The 24,177-nt window shown below is 62.1% G+C and overlaps 2 protein-coding genes across 2 annotated transcripts; both read left to right on the forward strand.

Moving 5' to 3' along the window:
* The first annotated feature begins 2,485 nt into the window (after positions 1-2,485).
* TET3 (tet methylcytosine dioxygenase 3) lies at positions 2,486-12,230 on the forward strand. The gene is made up of 9 exons (XM_086477135.1): positions 2,486-4,697; positions 6,981-7,071; positions 7,495-7,588; positions 8,038-8,246; positions 8,389-8,539; positions 9,034-9,123; positions 9,235-9,372; positions 9,779-10,115; positions 10,498-12,230. The coding sequence occupies exons 1-9, from the start codon at positions 2,525-2,527 to the stop codon at positions 12,228-12,230; spliced, it is 5,016 nt and encodes a 1,671-aa protein (XP_086333261.1). The 5' UTR covers positions 2,486-2,524.
* An 8,000-nt stretch (positions 12,231-20,230) lies between these two features.
* On the forward strand, positions 20,231-23,702 carry BOLA3 (bolA family member 3). The gene is made up of 3 exons (XM_086477074.1): positions 20,231-20,381; positions 20,650-20,738; positions 23,549-23,702. The coding sequence occupies exons 1-3, from the start codon at positions 20,231-20,233 to the stop codon at positions 23,612-23,614; spliced, it is 306 nt and encodes a 101-aa protein (XP_086333200.1). The 3' UTR covers positions 23,615-23,702.
* Positions 23,703-24,177: the final 475 nt, after the last annotated feature.

The following is a 24,177-nucleotide window of genomic DNA, read 5'->3' on the forward strand; positions in this document are numbered from 1 at the left end:
TTTTCATCCTCAGGGGGATTTTTCCCTTTTTATAGCACCGGAGGATGCAGAAGGGACCATGCAGGAGCCGAGCAGCTGAGCTAACCCGAACCGATGTGCTTGGTTTTCTCTTTATTTTAGTTTATTTCCCTCCCCTCTCCCCAGCTTTTATTCTTTCCCGGGGTGAATGGAAAGAGGTTTGAGCAGGCAGTGCTTTTTCTGGGGAAAACAGGCTGAGGCGCGGAAGAATAGGTGCCCACAGCAGTGATGGAGGGATTTCTGCGGATGTTGCTGGAGTGAGTTGGGATGGGGGGGGGGGGTGTCGATTTTGGGGGAGAAGCTGCGAGGTCTTTCCCTCTCCCAGCCCACAGGGAGCTGGGAACAAAAGAAGCTGGATGAGAAAGCCAAGAAAAAAAGAATTGTATTTTATGTATATATATGTATACGTTTTGTTTGGGTTTTTTTTCCCCCCCCACTGGTTTGGGGAAGCTCGTAGCTTTCGGATTAACCCTTTAGGAGCTCACTCCTGCCTTACGTTCGCAGGGTGAACTATTTTCCTGCATCCCCAGCCTGGGGTGATAACCCAATTGGTGGGATGGAGCAGCTCAAGGTGCCACCCTGGCCCTGCGGCTGGTTTTTGGGGCTTCCCTTGCCCTTACCCAGCAGGTTCCCCCCCCGCCCCCCCGCCCCGGGTAGACCCTTGGGGCTGGCGTCCGCTCCCCACCCAGCGCAAAACGGGTTTGTCATCATTTCTCCGGGCTGGCATCACCGCTGCGATGCCGGGGACGCTTCGGGGCATGAGCGTTCCCCCCCCTCAAGGGCTTGGAGGGGGCTCGGGGCGTTTTTCTCCCTGCCACTGTGCGCGGCTTGGGAAAACCCTTTTGGCCGGGGAGGAGGAGGAGGAGGAAGATGACGGCGTAGGAAGGACGGGCGAGGCTGTTTCTTCCTTGGTTTGCAAAGGAGAGTGGAGGCGGCGTGTTGTCCCCACCCTGCCCGGGCTGCCGTTTCGCCGGTGCAGGGCACAAACCGGTGGCAAAGCGCTTGTTCCCCAGACCTGATGGACCGGTCCCATCGCTCGCAGCTCTGTCACTTGGCTCTGGGGCTGCTGCGAAGGGATCGAAGCTGGAGCCCCTATAAAGCCACAGCAGCATCAGGGTGAGCCCTGTGCCGGAGCGGGGCTGCGGTGAATTGCACCGGCGTTGTGCTCCCCTGGGGAGTTTTCCCCCCTGGGAAGGGGGGATTTTTGGGATATAATCGTGCTGGGAGTGGTTCCTCCCCGGTTTCGCTGCAGTCAGCAGTGTGCTTATCTCTGCGCTCGAGCGTGCGGCTTTGCTCACCCTCTCACCCCGAAGAACGCCCGTGCCGAAGCCATGGGGCTGGTGGCTGAAGGGTTAAACGCGGCTCCACCACCAACAGCTGCACACTGACAGCTTGCTCGAACACTGAGCAGTAACTGGGGCTCTCCTGGCGACTCTGGGCTGTGGATCCTTCCCTCGAGCCAGTACCAGCACCGTCCAGAGGCAGGAAGCTCTGCCCACAGCCTTTGCTTGCTTTGTCATATTTTTTTCCAGTGAACTTTGCTGTATTTTTAGTTTGCAGGAAGCTCCCCCTGGTTATTGGCAAACTGCTAAATACGCTGCCGGCACCCAGCTCTCCCGCCTGCTGGAGCCCTAAAAACCCCACTGCCAAGTGGGGAGAGAGTCCCAGAGCACAGAAAGAAACCCCCATCCCTGGCAAAATCCCTTGGAGGGTCTTAACCGGGGCACACGAGCCCAGACGCCGGGGTGATGGGCTCTGTGGGTGCCGCCACCGTGTGTCAGCGTGGATGGCTCTAATGGTTTTGGTCTCTTCTTGGCACGCGGCTGGTTTTCTGGACGCCGGTGCTGCAGCTCGGTGTTGCCGGGGGCCCTGGCCAGTTGTGTTGATACAGACGCCGGGTTATTCGAGGTGAAAGCATCCCCGCGCTGCCCCTGGCGCTGGTGTAGCCAACTCGGTGGCTTCCTGCCGTGCCGCGGCCCCCAGCAAAGGACTCCTGCTCCCAGACAGGATGTTTGCTTTGGGCACGGGTCCAAAAAAACCCCCCTTTTCTCCCCGTGCTGCTTCCTTCGCTGGTGCAAACCGTGTCACCGGAGCCGGGGACGCCCTCCCCGTCCCACCCTGGCCCATCTCGCCCTCGGCGGGCGATGGAAATCCCAAACTGTCCCGTGAGCAATTTCGAAAGTGGGTGGTGGGGTGGGGATGTGGGCGGCGCAGGGCCGGCGCGGTGGAAACCGTCCGCCTTTTGAGCTGAGCTGCTCCTTACGCAGCTGGGCAAAACCCGCGTGGTTTTGCCGGCGGCGATTATTTTTTCGCATGGCTCATCTGCCTCTTCGTCACGCGGGTCAGAAAAAGAGATGGGGAAAGGGGGAATAAAAAACCCAGGGAGAAAATAGGGTGGGGGATGATGGCACGTGGGTCGTGGCGGGGGATGCTCACGTCTCTCCTCTCTCCCTCCTCACAGACAGGTTCGGCGGGCGACCCGGTTGATGGACCCAGCAGAAGCCAAATGGAAGAAGGGCCAATTAATTATGTCGAAGAAAGGCGGCTGAACGAGGGCAGCGGGCTCAGCCTGGCGAATGGGGGCCGGCCGGAGGCGGGGGGCACTGCGCTGATGGAGCCGAGCGGCTGGTCGCCGGGCCAGCCGCCCGCTGCTGGTAAAGCCCACTTGGAAGACGTCAGGAACCTGGTGGCCTTTTCAGCGGTGGCCGAAGCCGTTTCCTCCTACCGGCTACCGCCGCCGGGTTCGCCGTCGCTGCTGTATGAGAAGTTCGACTCGGAGATGAGCCGGGGCGGGCTGAGCACGGTGGACGGCGTGCCACGGGGGGAGGACCTGCACGCCCTCAAGGCTGCCCTGGCTTTGGCCAAACACGGCGTGAAGCCCCCCAATTGCAACTGCGATGGTCCCGAGTGCCCTGACTACCTGGAATGGCTGGAGCAAAAGATCAAGACGGCTCTCGGCGAAGAGCCGGCATCACCGCAGCCCCGCGCCGCCACCAACCCCCCCCCACCCCCCCAGGAAGGTGCTATCGACCCCCAGCCGGTGCCTGAGGCCGCCGAGCCGTGCCCGCCCGACGGCCTCCCCTTTTCCCAAAGCGCGTTGACCATCGCCAAGGAGAAGAACATCAGCCTGCAGACCGCCATAGCCATCGAAGCCCTGACGCAGCTCTCAGCCGCTCTCCCCCAGCCCGCCGGTGACAGCCAGCCCCCGCCGCCACCGCCCCCGCCGCCCCCCACCGCCCCCTTCGGCCCCGGCCCTCTTGCCCCATCGGGGGCCACATGGCAGCGAGGGGACGAGCCCCGTTACCCACCGGAGCCAGGAGCAGCGCCGGAGCCGTTTTTTGGCACAGCACCTCCCCGGGGGGCATTCGCGGCAGCGTGGGGGCTGGAGGCCGAGGGGGCGGCGGGGGCCGGAGACCCCATGGCGGAGCTGGAGCAGCTGCTGGGTAACGCCGATGACTACATCAAGGCAGCTTTCAAGAGACCCGAAGCGACGGCCGGCAAAGCGATGGCGCCTAAAACGGAGCCCCCTGAACGAGTGCCCTGCAAGGAAGCACCGGGCGGCCCCCGTTTGCCACCGGCACCGCCGGAGCCAGACCTGCACAAGAAGACGCAGCTGGTCCTGCAGCAGCATCTCCACCACAAGCGCAGCCTCTTCCTCGAGCAAAGCCTGGCAGCAGCGGCGGCACCTCCGGATCGGCCGAGCGGCTGGTGGGCTCCCGGCGCCCCGGCCGTGCCCCCCAAGCCCTTCGAAAAGCAGGCCAAAGAGAAGAAGAAGAAACCGCTGCCCGAAAAGCCCCCCCCGGCCAAACCGCTCCGTAAGCAAGTGCAGATCAAGAAGGCAAAGCAGAAGGACTCACAGCCGCTCTTCCTGCCCCTCTGGCAGATCAGCCTGGAGGGGTTTCGGGCGCCCGCCGAACCCCCCGCCGAAGAGATGCAAACCGAACCGCCGCCGCCGCCGCCTGCCTTCCCGCTCCAGCCTCTTGCACTACCCCTGCCCGACGCTCGCCCCCCGCCGCCAAACCCCCTTGACGGCGGCCCTCCGGCTCCCGACTCTCAGGAAAGGGGTGCCCCCGGGGGGGGCCCCCAAATTCACGCGGTGCCGGCGGGCTCGACCAGCTTGGAGGAAGCGCCAGCCGCCCCCCCGCCGGCCGCCCCGACTCCCATCGTGGTGGATGACAAGCTGGAAGAGCTCATCCGGCAATTCGAAGCTGAATTCGGGGAGAATTTCAATCTGCAGCCCCCCGAGACACCCGCCCCGCTCGCCCCCGGGGCTGCCGAGCTGCCGGGGGGGTTGACACCAGCCCCGCAAGTGCCCCCCGCCGCCGCCGCCCCGGCTTCAAGCAACGCTCCCCAAGCCGGACCCAAAAGTTTTTCGTTCTCACCGGGGAAGGGTCCACTTTCAGAGCCCCCCTTCACCGCCCGGTCCCCCAAACAGATCAAAATCGAGTCTTCTGGTGCTATCACCGTGGTGTCGACCACGTGCTTTTACTCCGAGGAAAGCCAAAACCCGGACGCGGATGACGCCGATGGGACACCCACCAAGGACGAGGTGCCGCTGACGCCTACCCTGAGCGGCTTTTTGGAGTCACCGCTGAAATACCTGGACACGCCAACCAAAAGCCTCCTGGACACGCCGGCCAAGCGGGCGCAAGCGGAGTTCCCCACCTGCGACTGTGTCGGTGAGTGAGCGGCCGTGCCGGGGGGATTGCCGGGGTGGCGGTGAACCCCGGGTGTGGCAGCGTGAGGAGGCGGCTTTGCAGGGTGGGTTTGCCTTGGATAAACAACAGAGCGATGCTGCGGTGCCGGCAAAACCCGCGCTTTTTGGGGGGGGATGCGGCGCTTGCGAGGCAAAAACCCGATGCTGCGGAGCCCTCTTTTGCTTTCTTTTTTCCTCTCTTATTTTCATGGTCAGACGGCAAACGCCGAGCGACTGCCGCGTCATCGCGGGGGTGGTGCTGACGCCAACCTGGCTGTGCCAGTGTGGGTTGGAAGAGCATCAAAACCAAAGGGCTGTTGGGTTTTGCTTCCACTTAACTGCCCGGCTAAATCCCATAGAGGGGCCCATGGTTACCCCAGTGCCGAAACCCTCCTAAAACCCAGCTCTGCTGGTTATTCCTGCTATTTTAAGCCAAATTAGCTGGTTTGAGTTACTCAAAGTAACCCAAACTTCGGCTCGTTGTGCGTGCTTGTGCCTGGAGCTGTATTTGCTGCCGGGATGCTGGGTCGTTTGGTGCCCCATCCCAGCAGGATGCATTGAAAAAGCACCAATCTCTTGGGTTTCTTTTTTTTTTTTTTGGGTGAAGTTTTTTGGTGTGTGTTGGCATTTGTTAGACTTTGCAGCAAGTGCTAGAGATTTCCCACCCAGCCCTTGCAGTCCAGCTCCATCCGAGCGCAGGGAGCGGGTTCTTCCCTCCCCAAAATTTAGACGGGAGCTGCGCTCTCCTGTGGGAGGAGCAGGGTGAGGATTTGGGGCATCCAGCCGGAAAAACAAGCCCCTGTGCTGCTGGGAGAGGTGGCCTCGGGCGAAGCACAAGCTGCACTTTATTAGTGGGGCTTATGATTATTTATTTATTTGCTTGTAAATGGCAGCAGTAATTAGCCCAAACGGCACCGAGCGAATGAAAGGCTTTTCTGGAGCCGCTTGAACTGAGCTTGGGAGTTTCGCCCCGTAGTGCCAGGAAAAAGATTTGGGTTGCTTTTCTCTTTTGCAGCATGGTTTAGGGCCTGGGAGAGGGGGGATCCCACCCCCCTCCCCACTCCCATTTTCTCAAGGAAAAGCTGTGAGAGAAAGCAATTAAGTAGGAGTCGGGGCTCGGTGCTTTATTAGGTGCCTGTGCTGTTAGAGGCTGTAATAAAATCAGCCTTCGCTGCGTGTCCCGTATTGATCTCTGTCTGGACAGCTGCAGCCCAGCTGAGCCCGGCTTTCTCCTCGCCCTGGCGCCCAGCCAGTTAGACATGACAGGAATGAAAATCAGGGCGGTGAGAGCAGAGGGATGGAAAGACGGATCAGACGCAGCCGTCGCGCCGGATGCAGCCCACCCAGCAACGTTCGAGCATCCTCGTGCGCCGGGGATCGACCCCTGCGCTGCCGTGGCTGCCCGGAGCGTCCTTTGCTTCCCACGCCGGCACCTTTGTGCCCTAAAAGCCCCGAGGGGTTTGTTGCTGCGGGGTTGTGGTGCTTGCAGGGCTGTAGCTCCAGCATCCTTCTCCTGTATCTTGAGCATCCTTCTCCTGTAGCCCCAGCATCCTTCTCCCGTAGCACCAGCATCCTTCCTCCCCTGCGCAGCAGCTCCTTCCTTGCACGGGCTCAGCCATATCGGGGCATCCCGTGAGCATCCCCAAATCCTCTGGGCAAGCCTAAAAACGGGCAGCAGTAGTTTTAAGCCCCTAAATCCTGCCGTGGTGGTTTGGGCAGCGTCCAGCCACGCTAGTCCCAGTGAGTGGGACTAAATGAGTGCCCAGGGCAAGAGCTGGTGGGGAGCAGAGGGGCCGGAGATGAGGAGGGGGTTTGTATGCCGAATCGCCCGCCGCCGCTCACCGCTCATCAAAATGCACCACGCTCGAGCAGCCGGCACAAATGCCCCCATGCCGGGATGGAGCTGGGTTTGCTGCCGGGATGCTCGGAGGAGCTGTGGCCACTGGGGGAGGTTTTTGGGTCCCTGAAGGGGATGGGTGCCGATGGGTGCAGGTCTGAGCACCCATCCCCTTGTTCCCCAGTGGCGTTTTAGTGCTGGGAGCATTTTCCAGAGCAGAAAACGAAGAGGAGCCGCTGGGCTGTTTTATAAACCCCTAATTGCAGCTTCCCTTCCCTGATGCTCTTAAGGAGAGATGCCATTGAGGAACCCTTGATTTTTGGTGCAAAAGTGTTTGGTTTGAGGGAGCTTGAGGGGTTGGCATCCTTCGGGGCAGCCAGAGGAGGTGGAAACCCTGAAATTTCTGCCCCCCCACCCCTGCCTTTGCAGAGCAAATCGTGGAGAAGGACGAGGGGCCGTATTACACCCACTTGGGCTCGGGGCCCACCGTGGCATCCATCAGGGAGCTCATGGAGGAGAGGTAAGGGCCCTCAACCCATCCTGTCCTGTTTTGGGGGGCTGTGATGGTGAGTGGGGCCCCTTAAGGGCAAGTAGGGTCCCCTAAGGGTGAGTGGGGGGCTTGTGAGAGTGAGTGGGGGGCTTGTGAGAGTGAGTGGGGGCTTGTGAGAGTGAGTGGGGGTCCATGAGACTGAGTAGGGGCCTGTGAGGGCGTGGGGGGTCCCGTGAGGGCTAGTGGGCTTGCATAAGGGACCTGTAAGGGTGAGTAGGGTCTCATGAGGGTGAGCAGGGGCTTGTGAGGGCAAGTGGGGGCTCTTGAGGGGTCCACTGAGGGCAAGTGGGGTCCCGTGAGGAGAGTTGGGGTTTGTGAGGGGCCCATGAGGGCGAGTGGGGGGCTCGTGAGCGTGGGGGCAGGCGAGCGGGGCTGATGCCTGTCCCCCGGCAGGTACGGTGAGAAGGGCAAGGCCATCCGCATCGAGAAGGTCATCTACACGGGAAAAGAGGGGAAGAGCTCCCGGGGCTGCCCCATCGCCAAGTGGGTGAGTGCCTGCGCCCTGGCTCTCGTCCTTCCCCCTCGGAGCCCTCCCCGAGGTAGTGCTCCTGACCGTCCCCTCCTTGCCTGGGGGACACGAGGTCCCCCGCCGGTGGTGGCCGCAGCAGGCAGGGGCGGGATGCTCGATCCGCGGCTGGCAAGGAGGAAGTGAGAGCAGCGGCCGCCCCCGGGGAAACTCCGTGGGGCTTCCCACCCGCGGCACCCGCCGAACGGCACATCCGCGCCTGCAGCCCCTGGGCCAGGCACGTTCCGCCCCCCCTCCCCCCCCGGGTGCCCCGAATGCCACGGAGATGAATGCAACCATGGGAGCCCCCACAGCTCTGCCCCCCAAAAATACCCCCTGCAGAAGGCAGCCAGGACCCGCTTTTGGGGTCCTCCCCACCCCAGGAGGTGTTTGCCGTTGGAGTGGTCTGACTTGGCGCCTCTGTTTTCCAGGTGATCCGAAGACACAACCAAGAGGAGAAGCTGCTGTGCCTGGTGCGGCACCGGGCCGGCCACCATTGCCAGAATGCCGTCATCATCATCCTGATCCTGGCTTGGGAGGGCATCCCCCGCACTCTGGGTGACACGCTGTACCAGGAACTCACCGACACCCTCACCAAGTACGGCAACCCCACCAGCCGCCGCTGCGGCTTGAATGACGAGTAAGTCACACCGCACCGCTCGTTCGGTTCGGAGGGATGGGATGGGAAGGGGATGCGGCCCCCCCCCCCCCCCCGCTGCTGTTTTCAGAGCTGCCGTCACCGCGCCGGTGGCTGACGTTCCTCCGCGGTGTCCCTCCTGCAGCCGGACCTGTGCATGCCAAGGCAAAGACCCCAACACCTGCGGCGCTTCCTTCTCCTTCGGCTGCTCTTGGAGCATGTATTTTAACGGCTGCAAATACGCCCGGAGCAAAACTCCTCGCAAGTTCAGGCTGGTGGGGGACAATCCCAAAGAGGTGGGTGACACGGGCGGAGCGGGGCAGCACCAGTGGGGCTGTGAGTTCGAACCTCCTTTTACGCCCAGCTCCCAAGTTTTGCTGGGGGGAAGCCTAAAAATAGGATTCCTTGTAGGATTTTTGATGAATTAGGGAGATGAGGGAAAGGAAGCCAACCTGGTGAAACCAGAGGGCAGGCTCACCTTGGCGTCCCAGAGCCAGGGCTTTTGGTGTGACAGCAAGTTCTGGTACGGGGTGGCAGGAATGGGGTCTCTCTAGATACCCCAGGGAAGATGCCAGAGGGCTCAGAGGTCGAGCAAGCGAAAGCACAACCAGACGCTGAGGCCGGAGGTTGAACAGCCAAAACCTCCCCAGGAATTTAAGCCGCATACTTTGCGCGGTGGCAGACGTCGTGGGGAGGGTCGGGTGCCACGTGGCGCGCGTGGGCTCTGCCCCCAGTTCTGTCCCCACTGCTGAAACCTCGGGGTGACATCCTTCTCTTTTCCCTACCGCAGGAAGAGCTGCTCCGGAAAAGCTTTCAGGACTTGGCCACCGAGGTTGCTCCACTTTACAAGAGGCTGGCGCCGCAAGCCTACCAAAACCAGGTACCGGCCACCCCTTTGGAACACGTCAGCCCGGTGCTGGGCAGAAACGGGGGCAGGGTGGCAGTATGGAGAAGATTTTGGATAACCAGAGCCCTCTCCTCCCTCCTCCAGGTTACCAACGAGGACGTAGCAATAGACTGTCGGCTGGGCTTGAAGGAGGGGAGGCCGTTCTCGGGAGTGACGGCGTGCATGGACTTCTGCGCTCACGCTCACAAAGATCAGCATAACCTCTACAACGGCTGCACGGTGGTAAGCGGGCGGCTGGTGGGGCTTTTCGGGACGCTCTTCCCGTGTTTTGGGATGCTCCTTTTTTGAGCCACTCAGTCCCTGCTGTCCCCGGTTGTCATACCTGCGTGACTCCAGTGGCCGATCCTCGGCGTTTGCACGCCTCAAATGAAACCGTTCAGGTCTGTGAGGTGCTAAAGCCACCCCAGCTAGACTAAAGCACGGTGCTAACGGGGGCCGTGAGTTTGCTTTTCTCCGACCCAAACCCCGTGGGAGGTTTCCAAATGCTGGTTGGGACTGGTGTGGGCTGGGGGGATGGCAGGCTGGCGTGGCTTCACATCGATGTGGGGAACAAGGAGGAGATTTCGCCCCTGTCCCGCACGGGCCGCATCCAGCAGCATCCCGCTGATGGCACCCTGCACTCCCCCAGGTCTGCACGCTGACAAAGGAAGACAATCGTGTGGTGGGGAAAATCCCCGAAGATGAGCAACTGCACGTCCTCCCCCTCTACAAGATGTCCAGCACGGATGAGTTCGGCAGCGAGGAGAACCAAAACGCCAAGGTGGGCAGCGGGGCCATCCAGGTGCTCACGTCCTTCCCCCGCGAGGTCCGCAAGCTGCCCGAGCCCGCCAAGTCCTGCCGGCAGAGGCAGCTGGAAGCGAGGAAAGCCGCCGCGGAGAAGAAGAAGCTGCAGAAAGAAAAGCTGATGACGCCAGAGAAGATCAAGCAGGAAGCGCTCGAGCTCCCCACGCTCCAGCAAAATGCAGGTAACGGGGGCAGAACTGAGGTCCTGCTGCCCCGAGCCATCCGGAAAGCACGTGAGGGGACGGGGATGCGGTTGGGGGCTTTCTCGGGCTGATGGCGTTGAGCGCTTGGCGTGTCGGGGTGCAGGATGGCGTTTCCGTGGCGCCCGAGTTATTTTCCCCGTGCTGCGGTGCGGTGGGGGGCTCTCACCACGGCCCGGAGCGTGGGCGTGAATCAGGGCCAGCGCGCCGGGCGATGCCGGGCAATGCTGACCTCTACGCTCAGCCGGCCAGCCCGTCACCGGGGGATTTTTTGAGTCCGGCCGAGTTTTCGGGGACCTCGCTCCCCACCGGCGGCTTCCTCGACCGGCGGGTCACGGGGGCTGTGTGTGTGCTGTGCCCGCAGGTATGGTGTTGAAAAGCGGGCTGCCCCCGCAGCCGCTGAAACCTTCCATCAAGGTGGAGCCGCAGAGCCATTACAACGCCTTCAAGTACAACGGCAACGCGGTGGTGGAGAGCTACTCGGTGCTAGGGAGCTGCCGGCCCTCCGACCCGTACAGCATGAACAGTGTTTACTCTTACCATTCCTACTATGCACAGCCCAATCTGCCTTCCGTGAACGGGTTTCACTCCAAGTTCACGCTCCCCTCCTTCGGGTATTACGGCTTTTCCAGCAACCACGTGTTCCCCTCGCAGTTTCTGAATTACGGGGCGCCTGAGAGGAGCGGGAGCAGCTGGGTGAGCAACGGCTACGAGAAGAAGCCCGACGTCCCGGTGTTGCAGGAGAACCTCAACCACGCCTACGGCAACACCGATTTCCCCGAGCCCATCCCGCACAGCATCCGGAGCAAAAACCATCACCAGCGCACCTACGAGCGGGCTAACCGCTACGCCAGCCAGCAGAAAGCGGCGGCGGTGGCGGCGGCCGGGGTGCACAGGACTAGCTCGGGCTCGGAGGAGGCGTCGCCGTTTGCACAGAACTGTTTCGGCAGCCGGCCCATCAAGCAGGAGCCTCCGGACCCTCCGCCTGCCATCGAGCCCCTTCCCGGCGCGGCGGCCATGCCCAGCACCGGCTTAGCCCTGCCGGCCATCCCGGCGCGCGGCGGGGCGCCGGAGCAGCGGTGGAGCCCCTTCAAAGCGTCCCGGGGCATGTCTTCCCCCGAGAGGACTAGCACGGCAGAGGGCTCATGGAGCGCCCTGGCGCCGGGTTCGGGTGGGCGGGAGAAGCCGAGCGCCTTCGACGCTGCCGTGCGCTTGCCGCCGCCGGAGAAGCAGTGGCCCAACGTCCTGGCGGGAGAGGCGGCGGTGCGCGGCTCGGGCTTGCTGCCGAAACCGTGGAGCCCCTGCAAGCTGGGGGAGACGGCGCTGGCTGGCGCGGGCACTCCCAGCCTGCTGGGGCCGCTGGGTTTCAGCTCGGCCCTGCCAGGGCTGCCCAGCTTCTCCGAGGAGCCGTGGGGCTCGGTGAAGGCGGAGGAGCGGAGGACACCAGCGCCCAGCCCGGGGCTGCCGGAGAAACCGTGGGAGGCGGCGGTGGTGGGTGAGAAGGGGGCGGCAGGGCCTCGCCGGGAGAAGCCGTGGGACCCCTTCGGCCTGGAGGAGGATCTGCCGGAGAAGACAGTGAAGGAGGAAGAGGAGGAGGACGAGGAGGACGAGGAAGAAGAGGAGGAGTGGTCGGACAGCGAGCACAACTTCCTGGACGAGAACATCGGCGGGGTGGCCGTGGCACCCGCCCACGGCTCCATCCTCATCGAGTGCGCCCGCCGCGAGCTCCACGCCACCACCCCGCTGAAGAAACCCAACCGCTGCCACCCCACCCGCATCTCCCTGGTCTTCTACCAACACAAGAACTTGAACCAGCCCAACCACGGCCTGGCGCTGTGGGAGGCCAAGATGAAGCAGTTGGCGGAGCGGGCTCGGGCCCGGCAAGAGGAGGCGGCACGCCTGGGTCTCCCGCCGGACGCCAAAGCCTTCGCCAAGAAACGCAAGTGGGGCGGCGCGTTGGCGACCGAGGCGCCCAGCAAGGAGAGGAGGGACTCGGTCCCCACGCGGCAGGCGGTGGCCATCCCCACCAACTCCGCCATCACTGTGTCCTCCTACGCCTACACCAAGGTGACGGGCCCCTACAGCCGCTGGATCTGAGACGGAGGCAACCGCCGCAGCCCCATCTTACCTCAACCCTCGGCAGCGCCGGAGCCCGGCGTTGCTTCGTGGTGCTTTCTCCTCGGGCGTGGGGGAGAAGAAAAAAAAGGAAAAAATAGACAAAAACGAAGCAAAACACAACAACAACAACAAAACCAACCCACAGAAAGCGAACCCAACACGCGCGCTCGGAAACAGCGGAGCCGGCGCGGGCGCATGCCGTCGGAGAGCTGCGCTTGGCGAGGAGTTGGCAAACGGAACAAAACTCGGTAAAAAAAAAAACAAACAAAAAACAACCACAAACAAAAAAGGAGGAACGATGCTGTCTGATGCTTTTCGGTGATGTCATATTTATATCTCCGTGTTTTTTTTAATCTAGCCTCGTGCGCCACGCGAATGGAGGGAGAAGTTTATAGCGTCCTTTCACAAAGGAGAGGTTTTTAATTCCACTTAAAAATACCTATTTATTGGATTTTATTTTATTTTATTTTTTACTCTGACGACAACGACGAAGCCGATCTTCGAAAAAGAAGCCAATGTCAAAAAAACCCAACCCCTGAACACAAATAAAAACCAACCCGGACACCAAACCAGCTCAAAGGCAAGAGGGGACTCCCTCCAGCTCTGACGCCGGGGGCCTGGCGGGATCGTGTGCTTTACCGTCAGCCGGACGCACCGAACATCCGATGATTTTTTTTTTTTTTCCCAAGGACCTAAAAATACCTATTTTGCAACTCGAGGAGTCCTTTCTTACAGCGACGGGAGACCCGCTCGCGAGCGAGGCGTCCCGGGACAGCATGTCTTCGCTCGGCTCCTCGCCACCGGTGGGATCGGCTCCGCCGGGACGGAGCGAGCCGGCGTCTTTCCTGGCGCCGGAGACCTCAGGACACGTCCGGGCTGGGGACTGCCGCTGCCGGGGTGCCGCGCTCGGGCTCGGACTTGGGGGCTCCTTTGCCGACAGCCCCAGGGAGAGCAGTGGCGGCGGCGGCATCTCTAAAGGAGCCGACAGGACAAAAACAGAAAGAAAAACAAAACAAAAAAAAATAAATAGAAAACCAGGAAAAAAACACAAACCAACCCCAAACTGTGAATAGCTAGTGTTGCTCTCTGTACATCACTGTTGCTAAAGTCTGGTGCTTTCCGTCTCCGGGGGACTTTCTCCGTGTGATCGGCTCTGGGAAGAGCGAATCCCAAGACTTGGCTGGCCAAAACCCCCGCCGGTCCGCCTTCCCCGCTGGTGCCGGCGAGCCGGCGTGGCGGCGAGCGCCGCCGGGGCTCGGTGCTTTTTCTCTCCCCGGGTGCCATCCCTCCTTCCTACGGATCACCGTTCTTCCCGCAAAAACAAAAAACCCAACCCCAACAAATAACCCGACGACGACGACGACGACGACAACCGCGTGGTGCTTTTCGAAGAGTCTCAGTCGAGACTTTCCGCCCGTCGCCGAGGCCGAAGCCGCGCCGGGGTGGACGGGCGGGTGAGCTCCCCCGTGGCTCACCGGGAGGGCGGCGTGGCCGAATCCGGGTGCCGGCGTCCCCGGGGTTGTTGCTTTTGCACTTTCAGGTGCCTTTTGGAGAGCCAGCGAGCCAGAGCCGACGCCGTCACCGTGCAGAAATCACCTTGTGTTTACTGTCACCCTCCTTCCTTGCGCACTGGCACAGATCAGCAGGATCTCGGTAAAACAGCCTGAACATTTACGTGGTCTGATTTTAAACCTGTAAATAGGGAAAGAATTTTTTTAAAAGCACTTTCACCTAGATTTAAAAACGAAAGCGAAACTTAACTCCCCTCTTTCCTTCCCCCCTCCCCCCCCCCCCCAACAACTTGAAAGCAGTATGTTTTAAACAAGATTATCGTGGGAGAACTGTAAATACTGGCAGAATATTTAACATGCTTTGTCCGTCCTTCATAATTAATTTTTTTTTTTTTTTTTAACCGTAATCTGTAAAGTCGCGTATATTTGACAAGGAAACTCAACGAGCTATTACCGCTTTTCTTATAAATACCCAATAGCATATCAGGATTTTAAGAGTCGATGGCAAGTCAGATTTTAGGGACGCCCGCGGGCGATGCCGGTTCCAGCGCGGGGACCCGACGTGTCGATGTGGTTCGGAGGGCGGAAAGGGGATCCGGCTGATCCCCGCCAGCGGCGTTCGGCGGGGCCGGATTCGGGTGCCGGCCCCGGTTCGCGTCGCCCGGGGTCTCGTCTGACTGTCGTGGCGGGGGTGCCTTGCGAGCTTCGCCTGGGTGGGTTTAGAGTCGGGAGGCAAAGGTGCGTTCGGAGAAGGCGAGGGTCCGTGTAACCTGTCTAAGTCCTGCTTCCTCGGAGGGGTTTTTTTTTTTTGGTGCAGGGAGGGGGTTCGGTCCGGCGCGGCGTTGGCTCCGTCGGGTTCGGCCCAGGTAAGCGGGGAGATGCCGGCGCCGCGGGTCGGGGAGCGAGAACTGCTGCAGTCTCACGTTTTTACACTACATAACGTCTAACCTACCTCAAATCTCAGTCATTAAAAATTAGCACGCTTCAGACTTCTACGAAAACTCGAAATCTATGCACAGCTCTTTACCCCTTGCTGCTGAGAGGCTGTTTTTCAAGCAAAATCTTTTTCCTTTACCCGTCCCGGCGGCCGCACTTGTCCTACCCGTGCCGAAGCCCGGGGGCGGTCGCGGCGTTAAGGGGGACTTGCTGGTGTTGGGGGAGGGGGGGGTGTTTTTAATCGCTTCGGGGTGGGATGGGGACCTAATTTTGCAGCAGGTCGCAGCCACAATGGTGCTAGAACAACGCCCGCGGTAGAAACCCTGGGGAGAGCTCGGCGCGGGGAGCCCCGACGGGCTCCTGCCACCCTGCTTCGGTTTTTCCGGCCGCGATGCTTCGCCTCGGGTGGGGAGCGGGGGGACACGTTTCGGGGTGTCCCCCCCCCCTCCCCATCTCGACGCTCTTGGGACGAGGCACGGGAAGGAGAAGGAAACCAGAATCCCTGAGGTGCCTCAATTGCTGATTTTTCCTTTTAATACTGGAGTATGCTTTGTGGGCTCTATAAGGCATATTTTTATTAAATGAAATCTTCTAATAAAAACGGTGCTATGGTGTTTTAACAAATTGTATCACGCTTCTGCCTGATTCCATCTCGCTGAGGTGCTACTAATGTATATACGAAACTAGGGAACCAAGAAAAAAAAAAAATAAAAAGCAATGTCGTTGAGAAGGAAGTTTACTTTTCCGGAGCGACAGCTTGAAGCGTGCCGGAAGCCGGTTGGGTTTGTGCGAACTGAAATCGGTGCCGCGTCGGAGGCGTCCCGCCAGCCGGGCTCGCGGTGGAGCCGTTCCCCTCCAGTGCAGGGCCGGGGGTGCCAGCAGGAGAGCCGCGCGCGGGTGTGGTGCTTGGACGAGGTGCTCGGCTGCAGTGCGTGGAGACGGTGCCTGGACGTGGTGCTCGGCCGCGCGTCGTGGGCACCGGGCTTGGACGTGGTGCGTGGACATGGTGCTTGGGTACGGTGCTCGGCCACGCGTCGTGGACATGGTGTTCGGGCACGGTGCTCGGCCACGCGTCATGGACATGGTGTTCAGGCATGGTGCTTGGATGTGGTGCGTGGACACGGTGCTTGAGCATGGTGCTCGGCCACACACCAAGGACATGGTGCTCGGGCACGGTGCTCAGCCTCGTGTCATGGACATGGTGTTCGGGCGCGGTGCTTGGATGTGGTGCGTGGACATGGTGCTTGAGCACGGTGCTCGGCCACACACCGTGGACATGGTGCTCAGACACGGTGCTCGGCCTCGTGTCATGGACATGGTGTTCGGGAACGGTGCTTGGATGTGGTGCGTGGACATGGTGCTTGAGCACGGTGCTCGGCCACACACCAAGGACATGGTGCTCGGGCACGGTGCTTGGACGTGGTGTGTGGACATGGTGCTCGGGCACGGTGCTCAGCCACACACCATGGACATGGTGCTCGGGCACGGTGCTTGGACATGGTGCGTGGACACAGTGCTCAGCCAACGTGTGTGAACATGGTGCTCAACCGCAGTGCTCGGACGTGGTGCTCGGGCACGGTGCTCAGCCACACACCGTGGACATGATGCTCGGGTTTGGTGCTCTGCTGTGGTGCGTGGACGTGGAGCTTGGGCACGGTGCTCTGCTGTGGTGCTTGGACATGGTGCATGGACATGGTGCTCGGGCACGGTGCTTGGCCACACACCATGGACATGGTGCTCGGGCACGGTGCTTGGACATGGTGCATGGACATGGTGCTCGGGCACGGTGCTTGGCCACACACCGTGGACATGGTGCTCGGGCACGGTGCTTGGACATGGTGCATGGACATGGTGCTCGGGCACGGTGCTCGGCCATGCATCATGGACGTGGTGCTCCGGCACGGTGCTCGGATATGGTGTGTGGACACAGTGCTCAGCCCAAGTGCGTGAACATGGTGCTCGGCCATGGTGCTCAACCGCGGTGCTCGGACGTGGTGCACGGACGTGGTGCTCGGGCATGGTGCTTGGCCCTGCACCGTGGACGTGGTGCTCGGACGCGGCATGTGAACATGGTGCTCGGACTCCGTGTGTGGTCATGGTGCTCAGCCAGGGCGTGTGAACGTGGTGCTCGGCTGCGGTGCTCGGACGTGGTGCAGGGACGCGGTGCTCGGCCGCGGTGCTTGGTCACGGTGTGTGGACGTGGCGCTCAGCCAGGGTGCGTGAACGTGGTGCTCGGACATGGTGCTCAGCCACGGTGCTCGGCGCGGTGCTCAGCCACGGTGCACGGGCACGGTGCTTGGGTGGGGTGCTCGGATCGGTGCATGGGGGTGCTGTGCGTGCACGGTGCACGGGCCCGGGGTGAGGGCATGGTATGTGGATACGGTGCTTGGGCGTTGCGCACGGCCGCGGTGCTCCGGCACCGTGCATGACCGCGGTGCTCAGATGTGGTGCTCGGGCACGGCCGCGGTGCTTGGGGGTCGGTGCTCGGCCACGGGGCGCAGACCTGGTGCCTGAACGGGCTGCATGGGCACGGAGAGGGTGCTCGGGCGCGGCGCAAGGGGATGGTGCATGGCCGTGGTGCTTGGGCATGTGCCGCCGACACGGGGCTCGGGCACCGCGCTCGGCCACGGGGCTCGGGCGCGGTGCACGGCCACGGTGCTCGCATGGCCCGGGCGTGGGGGCTTCACCGCGCTGCCGGAGCACGGTGCCCACGCACCCCCTCGCCCCCACGGTGCACAGACCCCCCCGCACGAGCCCACCGCACGCCCCCGCCGCGGCGCCCAGGCCCCGTGCCCACCGGCGCTCAGCACCGCGCTCGCCCCCAGCTCGTTCCCCTCCCCGAATCACCGGTGTCTCCCCCGCGGCGAGGGCTCAGCCGGGCACCCCGCTTCTGCCCGTCTCTTTCTTTTTCCCTTTTTCCCCCCCTTTTTTTTTTTTTTTCCATTTTTTGGGGTTTTATTGGTGCTACTTTCTTCCCCTTCGGCTTCCCGTCAGCGCCGAGCAGCAGCTCCCCTGCGCCCCCCAAACAAGGCAAATACCTCAAACCCCCCCCCCCCCCCCAAGCCCCCCGCAGCACCGCGGCAGCGAAGGCGAGCGAAACCGGGGCGAATCTTCCGAAATCAGGGATCCTTTCGCAGCGGTGTTTCTTCCTTCATTTGTTTTTAATTTTAATTTTTTTTGGCCCTCCTTTATCCCTTTCCGCCTGGGTTTTTCCTCAGTTTTCTGCATCCTTCAGGGATTACAAACCGCCGTAATTTCAGCCTCAGTTTTATTCCGGGAGCAATTTGGTTTGGTTTTGGTTTCTTTTTTTTTCTTTTTTTTTTTTTTTTTTTTTCTTTTGGCCGGTGGGATTTTGCACCGCGGCGCAAAAAAAAAAAAAAAAAAAAAGGTAATAATTCAAAATTTAGAAATAGAGCGCCGTTTCTTCTCGGATTTAGGAATTCGGTCAGAGGCGAGGGGGTTATTTTTGGCGTTTTTGTTGGGGTTTTTGGATTTTTTTTTTTTTTTTTGGGCTAATTGAGGAGGAGAGGTAGGACGGCGGCAGGCGGAGGAGGGGGACACTGCGGGGGTGTCCCGGCAGCTCCGAAAAATTCACACTTGAAGATTTCTTGGTCGGCTCGGGACTGTGGTTACTTGAAATGAAGTTTTTTTCCGGGGCGGATCGAGGACCGGTAGATTTTTTTCCCATGTCTCAAGGCAATAGGATTAATGTGTATTAAACTGTAGATACTTCTAGGACAGTAAATTTATGCTGATAATTTTATTTTGTATAATTTTCCCTTTTTCTTTTTTCCTTCTTTGTGTTTTCTTCCCCCCCCCCCATCCCCTAACACCCTTTTCTTTCCTTCCCATCCCAGTGTTTTCAGTAAATTTATTTTTTAGGATGCCTAAAAATTGCGAGTTTGGATCCTCCCCCTTCCTTCCCCGGTTTTGTTTTTGGTTTTGTTTTGTTTTGTTGTTGGTTTTTCTTTTTTTTTTTTTTTTTTTTAATTTGTATTTTATTCTAAGTTACGCGTGGCCGGCCGGGCCGCGAAATGTATTATTCCTGATATCTTTAAAATATTGTGGGTGTTTTAATAAATTTTATATTTATTTTTTGCACTCAACACGTGGTCTCTGGCTTTCCGTTTCCTGCTGGAGGGGGGCTGGAACGGCGGGGGGCGGGGGGGGGGGGTGGGGGGACAACATGGGGCCCTGGCTGTTGGGGAGAGGGGTGTCAGAGTGGGGCCTTCTTTATGGGAATGGGGGGGGCCCAGGATCGGGCCCAATTGAGGGGGGGGGGGGGGCAGGATGGAGCCCTGGGTGTGGGAGTGGGAGGCGGGATGGGGCTTTCTTATGGGAATGGGGGGGCCCAGGATCACGCCCAGTTGGCGGGGGGGGGCAGGATAGGGCCCTGTCGGGGCGGGGGGGGGGGAGTGTCAAGGTAGAGCCTTCTTTATGGGAATGGGGGGGGGGGGGCAGGATGGGGGGGCTGGGTGTGGGGAAGGGGGGGCGGTTGGGGCCCTGTGGGGGGGGTCGTGTGGGGGGGGGTGTGTCAGGATGGGGCCTTCTTTATGGGAAGGGGGGGGCGGGATGGGGCCCTGCCTGTGGAATGGGGGGGGGGATGGAGGATGGGGCCCAGTGTTGGGGGAGAGGGGGGGTGTGCAGGATGAGGCTCTTTCGGGGAGGGGGGGGGGCAGGATAGACCCTGGGGCGGGGGGGGGTGGGGGGGTGGGGGGGGGTGTCGGGCCCGGGCCCAGCCCCCGCCAGGCTCCTCCGAACCGCCAGGGGTCGCTGCGGCGGAGGGCGGGGGCAGCGCCGGCCCCGCCCCTTGCGCGAGACGCGCGCCGATTGGCCGGGCCCGGGGCGCGGCCCTGCGTCTGGCTCGGGGCGCGCGCCGCCCAGTATGGCCGCCGCTGCGGGGCTGCTGTGCCGCGGGCCGGTGCGTGTCCTCTGCCCGTGTCCTCCCCCCCCTCCCTCCGTCTGTGGCCCCCTCCCCCTCCCAGCCCGGGGGTGGGGGGGCGGGGGCGCTTTGTCCTTTGTCCCAGACCCCCCCCCCTCCTGGTGTCCCCCTGTGTTCCCCCCCCCGTAACGGTACCGGTAAGTGCGGCCTGCGCCTCCCCACGGTAAGTGGCCCCGGTAGCGGTGGGGGTGCCCTCCGCCCTCTCGCGGTAAGTGTCCCACTCCCCGGTACCGGCGAAGGCAGCCCCCCCCCCCCCCCTCCTCACCCACCACCCCCGGTAGCAGCCGCCTTCCCCGGTGAGAGCAGGCTACGCTCCCCCCCGACCCCGCGGTGCCCTCCCCCCGGTGCCGGTGAAGGTGACCTTTCCCTCGACCGGTGCCGGTGAAAGCAGCCGCCTCCTCCCCCTCAATGTTCCCTCCCGGTGAAGGCAGCCGCCCCCCCCCGCCCCCCTTCCCGGTGCCGCTGAAGGCAGACCCCCCCCCCCCCCCCCCCCCCCCCCCCCCGGTGCTCCCCCAGCCCCCGGGGGGGAGGGGGAGGGGTGGGAGTGTCCCCCCCGCGGGGTCACCTCCCCCAGAAGGTGTTTCTCAGTGATGGCTTTGCGCCACCCCCCCCCCCAGCTGTTCCTGCGCCGCGGCCCCTGGCGGAGCTTCACCTCGCAGACGGACGGGGAGGCCCGAGTGACCCGGGTCCTGCGGGAGAAGTTCCCCCGCGCTTCCGCCATCAAAGTCGTGGATATATCAGGTACGGAAAAAAAGCGCTTTATTCCCCCGCCCCGCCCCGCCCCGTCCCCAGTCCCCCGTCCCCCCAAACCGTCCCTGTGCTTTGCAATGGAGGAGCTGAGTCTGTCCCCAGCGCCCCCCTGCCCCCCATCGCCTCGCTGTGGTGACCCTTCCCCCCCCCCCCCCAAACGGGTCAGGAATGCAAAGGGGGGGAAGGGGGGGGGGGGGGGTTTTGCCATAAAGGCCCCTCGTCTCTGCTCAAGCGTTTGCTGCTGCTTTTATTCTCCCAGGAGGGTGTGGCGCCATGTACGAAATCCACATCGAGTCGGAGGATTTCAGAGAGAAGCGGACGGTGCAGCAGCACCAGATGGTGAACCAGGTGAGGGGGGGGGGGGGACACGACGGACTGCGGCCCAGCACCGCATCGAGGGGGGGGAGGGGGGGTGTGTGTGTGCGTGAGTGAGTGAGTGTGCAAAGCACTCAGCGCCGGGCCCTCTGCTTGTGTGTGTGCGCGTGTGTGTGTGTGTGTGTGTGTGCAGCGCTTGATGCTCACGCTGTGGGTGCAGCCCTGGGAGCTGAGTGCGCTGCAGCGTGAGCACCCACAGCTGTGCAGGTGCAGGCACGCAGGGCGGGTGTCGGAGTGTAGTGCTCCCTTCCCAGTTAAAAAGACAGACACCAGCGTAGCGCTCCCTTCCCAGTTAAAAAGACAGACACCAGCGTAGTGCTCCTTTCCCAGTTAAAAAGACAGACACCAGTGTAGCGCTCCCTTCCCAGTTAAAGACAGACACCAGTGTAGCGCTCCCTTCCCAGTTAAAAAGACAGACACCAGTGTAGCGCTCCCTTCCCAGTTAAAGACAGACACCAGCGTAGCGCTCCCTTCCCAGTTAAAAAGACAGACACCAGCGTAGCGCTCCCTTCCCAGTTAAAAAGACAGACACCAGCGTAGCACTCCCTTCCCAGTTAAAAAGACAGACACCAGTGTAGCGCTCCCCAGTTAAAGACAAACACCAGCGTAGCACTCCCTTCCCAGTAAAAACCAGTGTAGCTCATGTGTGGGGCACTGACAGCCCCGCGGGGCGCTCCCAGGGCAGGCGCGCACGCAGTCGCGTGCTGAGCCCCAGCGCCCTCGTCCAGAGCCCGGTGGTGCCGCCGGCCGAGCCCTGGCAGGGACGGGGGGTCACACGCTGCGCCCGCTGCGGGGCTCTGCCAGTGCAGCCCTGCCTGCCCCCAGTACTAAACAGCAAAGCCCCTTTTCCTGCCCAGTAAGGCCCAGTCGCCATCCCCACGCACGGACCAGCGCAGCCCTGTGTGCGCAGCACCGAGCGGCCGCTCTGCCGCAGCACGCGTGGGTGCACGCTCGGGGGGGGGTGGGGGGGGGGTGGGGTGGGGTGGGGGGTGGGGGGGTGGGGTGAGTGCACACGCCCAGCGCCCAGCTCAGAGGGGGTGGAGATGGCTTGTGTCCACCCTCCCCTCCCGGGAGAAGATTAACTGCTGTGCCTGCAGGCTCCAGAGTGTCTCAAGTGTGCAGGTTTCCCCCCCCTCCCTGCCCAATCAAGTGTAGTGGTTTATTTTTTTTAAACCACACCCCTCCCCCCCAACTACACAGCATAGCCCTTCCCTTTATTATTGGGGCGGGGGGGGGGGGGAAGTGGAGCCTGCCCAGTAAAACCAGTGTAGGGTTTCCTTTGCAATAAGTGGGGGGTGGGGGTGGCTGTGTGGACGGGAGAGAGAGAGAGGGGGGGGGGGGGGGGGGAGAGAGAGATGGGGGAGAGAGGTGGGAGAGAGAGGGAGAGGGAGAGAGGGGGAGGGAGGGAGAGGGAGAGAGGGAGGGAGGGAGAGGGGGAGAGGGGAGATGGAGAGGGAGAGGGGGAGAGAGAGAGGGAGGGAGGGGGGGGGAGGGGGGGGAGGGGGGGGAGAGAGAGATGGGGGGAGAGGGAGAGAGAGAGAGGAGAGGAGAGAGGGGGAGAGAGGGAGGGAGGGAGAGGGGGAGAGGGAGAGGGGAGATGGAGAGGGGAGAGGGGAGAGAGGAGAGGGAGGAGAGGGGAGAGAGGAGAGGGAGAGGGGGAGGGGGAGAGAGAGGGAGAGAGAGAGGGAGGGAGAGGGGGAGGGGGAGAGAGAGGGAGAGAGAGAGAGGAGGGGGAGGGGGAGGGAGAGGGAGAGAGAGAGAGGGAGGGGGAGGGGGACGGAGAGGGAGAGAGAGAGAGAATATGTGTGTGTGAGACTGGGTGCGGGGGTTGTGGGTGGCTGTGTGTAAGAGGGAGAGTGTGTGTGTGTGTGACTGTGTGGATGTGTGTGGGGGTGTGTGTGTGGGGTGTGGTGGGTGAGGAGTGGGGGGGTGTGTGTGTGTGGGGGGGTGCTGTGTGGGTGGGAGCACACACGCAATCGGGGCGCCCAAGCGTGAGGCTCTTGCAGCGCAGCCCTCCCGTCCCAGTACCCCCGTAGCCGAGGGCTCCCTAAGGCAGCGCGGCCGCTGTGCCACGCCTCGCCCTGGTCAGGCCGTACGTCCCACCCACGGGGTGCCCAGCTCGGGTGCTGTGCCCGCACCTTAGCGTGCCCCCCACAGGGCGAGTGGCTCGCTGGCACAGCCCACCCTTTCGTCCCCCCCGAACGGGCACGGGAGCTCTGTGTGTGTCACGTACAGCTGGGCACCTCCACTGTGGGTGAGCAGCACTTGCACCTCGAGCACTGGGGATGCACTGGGGGGTACTGGGGGGTGCTGGGAGGTGCACTGGGGGGTTGCTGTGCACACACGCTCTGGAGTGCTGGCCCCGCACACAGGGCGAGTGTCTTAGGGTGGGCTCTTTTCTCCCCCCCCCGCCCCGATAACAGATCGCCCCAAGGGTGTTGCGCTGCACCCCTGGGTGCTCCCCAGCGCTGAAATCTGGGGTGCTCTGAGGGGGGGGGGGCGTGTGTGCACCCACCGCCTGCCAGGTGCTGAACCAAGGGGCTGTATGAGCCTTGGAGAGCAGCAGCGGTGGGGCAGGCGCCGAGGACTGGAGCAGGGGGCAGCTGCCCTGAAGCCCCTCTCTTGTGTGCATCGGTTCGTGCTCCCGGTGCGCGACGTGGGGCATTCAGGGCGGCACAGCACCTGCCCCCCACCTCCCCGCTCCCCCCAAACACTACCCCCGCCCCCTCTCGCCAACCCCCCAAACCCCCCCCCCCCTCAGAGCTGGTGCTTGTCTGTTGCAGGCACTGAGCGAGGAGATCAAGAGCATGCACGGCCTCCGCATCTTCACCTCCACCCCCAAACCCTGATGCCGCCTGTGTCCCCCAATAAAGATCCTCTGAGGTGCCCCCCGGGGCTGGCGCTGGGATGGTCTGATGGAGGGTGCACCCTCCCCAAGTGCTGTGGTTTCCCTTAGGGCTGGGGGGGGCCGCAAGGGGAGGGGGATGATGAAGAAGAGACCCTCGTCTTCCTGTGAAAGAGCAGGAAGGAAAAATCTTTATTGCCTTGCCACGCAGTAGGGTGCCTCTCTTGGCCGCCCCCACTGCTGGGAACACCAGGGAGCTGCTCTGGGGGCCAGGCTCCCCTTGGGACAGGCACTTCTTTTTCTCCCCCCCTCCCCACAACGTGGCTGCTGCTCCCAAAAGGGAGCTTAAGGCTCTACGTGCGCCTCTCGTCCAAAGAGCACTTCAAAAAAAGAGAAGCTGAGCCCTCTGCTCCTGCCCTGGGGAAGGACACCCCCCCGGGCTCAGCCCCGGTGGGGCTGCTCAGAGGCCAGGCTTGTGTCCCGTGGGGTTCAGAGGGACAACTCTGCCCCTGGGAGCAGAAAGCAGCAGCGCAGCACTTGGAACGTCACCCCACGCCGCAGGAAACG

Source organism: Leptosomus discolor, chromosome 23 (genome assembly GCF_034619465.1).
Source record: "Leptosomus discolor isolate bLepDis1 chromosome 23, bLepDis1.hap2, whole genome shotgun sequence".
Lineage (NCBI taxonomy): Eukaryota > Metazoa > Chordata > Aves > Leptosomiformes > Leptosomidae > Leptosomus > Leptosomus discolor.